At 32.2% G+C, this 7996-nt stretch overlaps 1 protein-coding gene across 1 annotated transcript; it reads right to left on the bottom strand.

The window, feature by feature from the left end:
- Positions 1 to 3614: 3614 nt before the first annotated feature.
- LOC133195310 (uncharacterized) lies at positions 3615 to 4739 on the bottom strand. Its single transcript, XM_061331161.1, has one exon. The coding sequence runs from the start codon at positions 4737 to 4739 to the stop codon at positions 3615 to 3617; it is 1125 nt and encodes a 374-aa protein (XP_061187145.1).
- Positions 4740 to 7996: the final 3257 nt, after the last annotated feature.

Below are 7996 nucleotides of genomic sequence, written 5' to 3'. Positions count from 1 at the left end.
TGGCACCCAGGTTTCCTGACAGCAGGATTCCAGACACCCAGAAATAATATAATAATACAATATAATTCCTGACAAGTGAATTACCGACAATCTCTTTTATATCATGTAATTATTGTAAATACCCATTTATTGATTTCTGAAAATGCAACTTTTGTTATAAGAGTTATTCCCCTTTAATTCCCATTTTGGCTATAGATACATATAACTTTATATTTAGCTATATCCCTTCACCCAAGAGACCCTAACTAAATACGATATTATTATGTTCCCCAAACGAAGTTCGAAGACGATGTTCTCGGAAACTACTCATCCGATCGAGTTAAAACATTTTTGGGGTTAGCAGGCATGTTTTGTGGATGTGCGTAACGAAGGTCATTTCACACGTACATGCATGCGCGTGCGTGCGCGTGCGAGGAGTGAAATGACTGATTCAATTGAAAAGCTTTAAACGTTCTATTTTTTATTTTTATTTTTATTTTTTTTTTTTTGAGAATATGCTTTGAACCTTATTATAAAAACATATATTAGTGGTGTAGACAAGATGAGGTGGTCAAATTAACAAGAAAGCACATGCATAAACGTGTACTTTACTCTGATTGGCTGACAAAAAATCTCAATTACCTTCTTGGTTTTTGAGGAAATACTTTGAAATTTAAAACATAGTCATACAGAACGAGGTTCTACATTATGATATATATTTGATATCGTGAAAACACGCGCATGCACGTCGTCTGCAATTCGATTGGTTTATACTTTATATGGATGTATCTTTCTTAGTTTTCAACAAAACAGGATGAAATTTAGAATATAGTTAGGTATAATAGGTTTCTACATTGTGCTAATAGCAAAAATGAATGCAAGAACATGCATGCACATGCGCTGGATTCTGATTGGCTAACACTAAAATGGCTGTATCTCTAATAGTTTTTAATGAAAATGTTGAGATTTCTAACATAGGTATTGATTGTGAGTCTCTTAACGAGGAAGACGTGTGATATATTTAGAAAACATGGGCATGCACGTGCTCTGAAATCTGATTGGCTAATACTCAAAGGACTATACAGATGTTGTTTTTCGATTAAATACTTTTGAAAATAAAGTGTAGATTTATTACACAAAAGAATTGCCTAATTTAACGAGGCTTGTAGGGAATGGAGGTGTGTTTTGGGAACATATGTAACGGTTCCCGTTACAATTAACACTAGTTATATTATGTGTCGATAAGGGGACCAACATAGTTTTGTGTTTTAACTGTTGACTTGTTTATAAGTCTGTGATGAGGTTTCATAAACAGATATAATGAACATATGGTGTTCCTGTGTAAAACATCTTTAGTGGAAATATATTGAGACCTGTCTGTTACAGTATGAAAAACATACCTTTTAGTGTTGAGGGAAACGTTTTAATTAGCTTTTCTTTTAAGGAAAAGAGAGTGTAGGTGTTGAACGAAGCAGAAATTATGTACTTGCGAACATTACAAAAAATAAGTTAATGTAATGAGTTTGAAGGATGCATGCACACCATGTGGGTAGTAATAAGGAGCTTAATTTCCTTATTCCTTAATGCTTCTTAAAATAATAATAATGCAAGGAAATCCAACACAAATTATTTCATTTCATAAAAACTCATTGTCATAAAGTCACAAAAAATGTTTCTATAGATTATTGTATATTTACAAGTCATACACTTTACAAGTTCCGATACCATTGTGTGTGTGTGTGGAAAATCTATTAAAATTTATGTATGACGTTTAATGATTTCATTTAATGGTTTACAAATGCTAATAAATATATATGTACAATGTCATAAACAGTTTGTTTTTAACAGGACAGATTATTTTACGAATTCTACACAGTATCAATTCATTTTAACCAGCTAATCATGATAACATACGCAGACAGAGTGTCTGTTATACGGACAACAAGAAACCCGTCACAAATTAACTAGTTTGAAGATATTTAGATAAATTAACAATTAACTGAAAGGTATCACGGCAGACGTCCTCGGTGCAGCTTTTAGGAATAGATATAATACAAACACGGTCTTAGGAAACTCATTATCAAGTTAGAACAATCTAACGGCGTTTTAAACAATTAAATAACAACAATGCCCAAGCCAAATAGGTTCCGAAAACTGTTTTATTTTTGAACAATTGTTATCAATGGTGTAGCGCCCTTCAAGCAACAACGCAAATGAATACACAGATTCTTCAACAAAAATAATCAAATATTTTTTGTTTTTAAAAAGAGAGAAAAGATATCGAAAGTTCAATTATAGATCAAGCTTAAATAGGTTTTTTTTTTTTTTGTTTTTTGTTTTTTTTTTAAAAAAAAACCTAGATTAAGAATTTCAAGGGCGATTTTCATTTTACAGTGTATTGTCAATTCAACGCAACAGCAAATCCTAAAATATCCTATTTACTAATTCCCTTAATAATTTAAAGAGCCAGAATTACTGCGTTATACTTGTACTAATCGATAAATAAAATTTAATAGCATTTTAAGCTAATAATATTCAATTTGTTGTTGAATATACATAGAATTTATTTCACATTTAAGATAATAAAGAACTGTCTTAGTTGTAAAATAAATTCTATAACATTTACCAAAACATTGAATTTTCAGTTTATTACATGTTCTTTGTGTTTTCTTTAGTCCATAATAGCTGACACTTTCTTTATCAAAATTCAAAACAATATTTATTGTCATGAATGTAAATATGAGGGTTTATTTAACGATGGGTTTATGCATAAAAACAAGAAATGCTTACTCCTCTATGGCACCTGATCCCACCTCTAATGTTTGAGGTCCGTGTTTGCTCTGCTCCAAATTTGCATCGTTTCATTGGACTTGTGAGATTAAATACTGTTCGTTATCTTCTTATTTCATTTGAAGAATTTTGTCAAAATTTGGCAAGTTTTTGTAAATATTTAGAGAACTACAGTGGTAAAAATAAAGGTAATTTTCTGATTTAAAACACTTAAATTCCATGAACTTACGGGGGGTTCCCCCTTGGGCCCCACCAGGGCGCTGTCCTGGACCGCTGGGCATCAAGGCGGACCCCAGACCATTTGCCTTTTGAATACAGAATTTTTTTTGCTAGCTACGCCACTGGAAGTTATCAATGTGAAGCTTTAATGAATTTAACTGAAATATGCAGGTGTATCGTGTTGTATAAGACTAACGAATAACAAATGTTCTTTATATTTGATATGTATATTCTGTATTTCCATTGTTTTGAAATTTGATTCTTCAAATTTTTGAAGATTGTAGCCAGCACATCAGAGACATAATCACAACCACTGTAAAATTTAATCAAGTAAAAGGAAAATCAATTACATGCACTTCCGGGCCCAAGCTAAAATTGTTATCCAACAACTGATTATAGTAAAAGGTTTTACGAATAGTAATCTGCTTAAATCATGGTAAGATTATGATTTGTAAATCGATCAATCTCAGTCAGCAAATAAAATTCCATAATTTTATAATAGGTCCATTTTTAAGGTAAAACAGCCAAGTAAATATACCTTAAACAAGTTTAAAAACTACTTGGAAAATAATTAAGTAAATATGTCAGCTTTATAACGATGCAGTCTAATGTGCAAAGTATGGATTTCAAAATAAATACTTAATTTTCTTCACTTGGTTAAGTCTCATCTCAGAAACAAACAGATTGTCATTTGCATCTATGCACAGTCCAAAGGGGCTCATCAGTCCACAGACTATGAAACTGAGGAACGTTCCCTTTTGGTCTATGATGTGAACACAGTCATTGTCACAATCTGCTATAAGGATGTGACCCTGACTGTCTGTTGTGATTCCTTTGGGATTGAACGGATTGTCCCTTGGCGAAGGATTGTGACCATTGTAAACGAATCTCAGTTCTCCATCTTTGTTTATTACTATTACTGATTTTTCATTGATGTCAACTAAACAAATATCTAAGTTCCTGTTTTCACTAATGCTGTAATGATTATGAACAGGATATTCATAGATAGAAGTCCTCTCTTGAACCCGTATGGATTGTTTTTCTGTAGAGCCAGAGTAACGAACAACTTTTAATCTCTCATCTTTTTCACTGTGCATGCTAACTAGAAGATCTCCAGAGGAGGTAGTGCAGACTCCAAAAGGTCTCCAGTTTTGCAATGTAATTGTGTCAGTCTTTCCTTCTTTCACAATGTTTATAGTTTTCGCAATTGGATCAGTATAAAACAGATCACCATGTTTTGTTATAACAAGACCTCCTGGACTTTTCCCTGACATAGTTCCAATTTGTTTTAATATTTTACCCTGACTGATGCTAAAGAGATACATTTTATCATCAGCTCCCCCTATCCAAATTTTATCGTCATTTAGACAGGCCAAAAAGTAAGGACCATACAAAAATTTAAACTGAATATTTACTTTTATGACAATCTTTTGTTTATGAAGAAGCTGTTTAACTGGAAAAGTTACTGCTTCTGATATATTATGTTCTGACTCTATGCAGTGACCATGTTCATCTGACATAAGAGACAGACTTGAAAATTTTCTTTCAAGTTTATATTTAGAGTAGGGGTGAGCAGATTTCTTCCTTTGTAAATTGACAATTTTGTGGTCAGAGGATTCATTAACTGAAATATGTTCTCCCACACATGCCTTGCATAGGCTGACGAGACATACATTGCAGTGCATCTGTATATTAGTAGTTTTGCACAGGTTACATGTCATCACATCCTGGGCACTAATTTGTGGGTTCATTGTTGTATTTTTTTTCTGAAAAATATAAAAAAAAAATTCCAATTGTCTTTTTTGAAAGAGAATTAGTTTTTTTTTAAATATCAGTTCAATTATCTTTCTTGATTTTTTTTCTTTTACATTGAGCTATGTGGTAACATAAAAAAGATTCCCCTCTTTCTAAGCGATCCGACCCTTATAAGAACCTAATTATCTTACCCTAAATATCCATCATGTTTAAAATACCTTAAACATGTATTAATTCAAAGCATTTTAGAGTAGAAAAGGATTTACCATGAGAAATTTTCAAAAATGTAATTGTCTGAGCAGTAATTTATGAATAAAGATTGCATTGAGTTCAATGGGGACAACCAAATTCTTTTAATTTAAAACTTTAAATACAAGAATAAAAAAAATGATGCGGTGGGAAAAAGATTTTAATTATCAGGAATAGAATAATGATTGAAAACTATTATTTTAACCAGATAGATTTTTAAAAATTGATTTTATTGGATTAAATCAAAGGGAGATAACACTTCAAGGACAGGACAAGGTCATAAATTAGGGCACATTCCAAATTAGGTCTAAGTATACTGAGTTTTCATATGTTATGCATTCAATTTCATTGAATCTGAAGCTATTATGGCCGGATAGATAAACGAATAGATAAATTTCTAGAAACATTTTTGTAAACTTTCACTTTTAATAATATGTAAGATATCTTGAATACTGTTCGTTATCTCCATATATATTTCATTCTATCATAAGATTATTATGATTGATTGTTAAACAATAATAATCAATCATAATAATCTTATGATAGAATGAAATATATATGGAGATAACGAACAGTATTCAAGCTCAAAAGTCCATTAAACATTACAAAATAGGAGCAGAGCAAACACGGACCTCCAAAACATCAGAGGTGAGATCAGAAATATATTTAAGTTTCACCTATATTTAGGATAGATGTCTCCAAAACTTTACATTTAACACAGTGATATCTTTACCTTTAAAGGTTATGTGTCCTGCACTGTACTTGTTTCAAAATTGAACTCTAAATTTCGATTGTTTATTGTACTTTGTAATGTAAATTTTTTAATTTGCAAATAACATTTTTTTTTTATTAGTTTCTTAAATTGAAAAAATATACCTTTAGTGTCCACAATTGAATTCCCCAATTAATCAAAGACAATTTGTTTGATGGCTCTTTAAACAACTTCCTTGTTAACATGCATAGTTAACTTTTTACGCAAAGATCATGTGACTTTAATTGTTTTTTATTGGGTATTTAGTACTGGCTTTTATTTAAGTAAAGTATAGATATTGCACATATACTGCATAGTATTATGATCCTAAGAACAAAGATCGGAGATAAAATATTCTTATCTGTCCTTCTTTAATTGTTGAATTTTGTATTTCTTTGAATAAGTTTAAAATAAAGTTCATTCTTGTCATGCTTTCAAAATGATATATTGAATTTACATTCTTTCGATCGGTCTTGTAAATAGTTGATATGTATTCCCAACACAAATCTAATTTCCTTTATACTCTCTTCATATACGATCATTGTATCCTTGTGGAAGGGCGCTCACTTCGTGATCGGAAGATACCGGGTTCGATTCTTGTTACCGGCGCCGCGTCAAACCTAGGACATTTAACTAAGGTACGTAGGGTCTGTTCTTTGAGTGTGTCCAAATTCCGGAACTAGAGGTGAAAGTCACGCATCTTTCGGATGAGAGCTCAAAAACTGAGGTTGGCATTGACACGATCAATAAACCTCACTGCTGAATGACCCTGAGTGCCGAATAAATTATAAATTTGAAGACCTTCACCGGTACACGTAGTCTGATATGAGTAAAAAATTCTCGCAAGGGATGTAAAAACAATAATCAATCTTTATATAACACCACTCATTTGCATAAAAATAATCTGCTGTGATATCTTGTAATAATATCACATGCTTTTTGCAACGTAGAAAAAATAAGGTTAGCAGAAGAGTTAAAATATTATATAAAAATCTAAAACATGAATTTTTTAGATGCCTAGATGTCTTTTTAGATGCTTAATACCCTTTTCCCCTGAAAGACATTTGTTGATAAATAATGGACTAGAAAATGCATAATTGTTATCATTTCACTCATACATGTATTTATATTTCCTGAAACATGGTTGATTTTTGTGTAAATCGAGAAAAGTAAGAAAATTATATTGGTAAACATACTTAACTGATTAATTAACTGATATATTTTTCTTATCATTATCAATTACTGCTGTGCTGCTCCAGAACATAATTGGATTGTATTGATTGTATGTTGTTTTACGTCCCATTCGAGAATTTTTCACTCATATAGAGACGTCACCATATACCGGTGAAGGGCTTCAAATTTTGAACTTTACTCGGCACTCAGGGCCATTTAGCAGTGAGGGATCTTTATCGTGCCAATGCCTGCCGTGACACGGGGCCTCGGTTTTTAAGGTCTCATTCGAGGGACCCGCAACTTTCACTTAAAAGTGCCGAGCGCTTGGCGAAGGAACAGTTGCTACCCATTTTTTATCGACTTAGGTCTGTCGCGGCCGAGATTCGAACTCACGACCTCCCGATCACGGAGCGAGCGCTCTACCGACTGAGCTACCGTGAACGATGAACATCAATGGAAAAGAAAATTATATAGCAATTTTTTTATTTGGTGATCAGTTTCATCGTTTTATACTTAGATGGGCTTCAGTGTAATATCATGACTTACATGTTTCTAGAGCATTTCAGACTGATATATATTATTAAACCGTGTTCACAATTTTTTTATCTGAAAAATATATAGGTAGGTTCCAACTCGAATGACGTCATCATAAGTAGTAATTTTTACAATGAATTGTAAATATATTCGAGAAGTGGTGTAAATCAGATGTGGATACTATAAAATTCCAAGGAACTTTTAAAACATTTGAAATCACAAAATTTTACCAAAATCAACAACATAAAAACTTACGACTTTTCAACTTTATATACAACTATTCCCCACGACAAATTAAAGTCCAGACTCTCTGATCCTTGACAGCTGCTTTTCCAATAAAAAATGGAGCTCGTAAATTTACTTACCTTGTCATTGGTCATTTTCAAAATTACTTTGTTAAAAACAATCTGATTGTACACACAAGTACTCTGAAGTTGACATTAAAAAGATGTTCGAGTTTCTGATTGACAATATCTATGTGGTTTTTGGAGACCAGGTCTTCCAAAAATCTATTAGAATTACCATGGGTACCAATTGCGCCCCGTT

This window comes from Saccostrea echinata, unplaced genomic scaffold, assembly GCF_033153115.1.
Source record: "Saccostrea echinata isolate AGI-Se365-2 ecotype Australia unplaced genomic scaffold, CSIRO_AGI_Sech_v1 ptg000029l, whole genome shotgun sequence".
Taxonomy (NCBI): domain Eukaryota; kingdom Metazoa; phylum Mollusca; class Bivalvia; order Ostreida; family Ostreidae; genus Saccostrea; species Saccostrea echinata.
The sequence above is the reverse complement of the archived record's forward strand: the minus strand, read 5'-3'. Positions and strand labels throughout refer to the sequence as shown.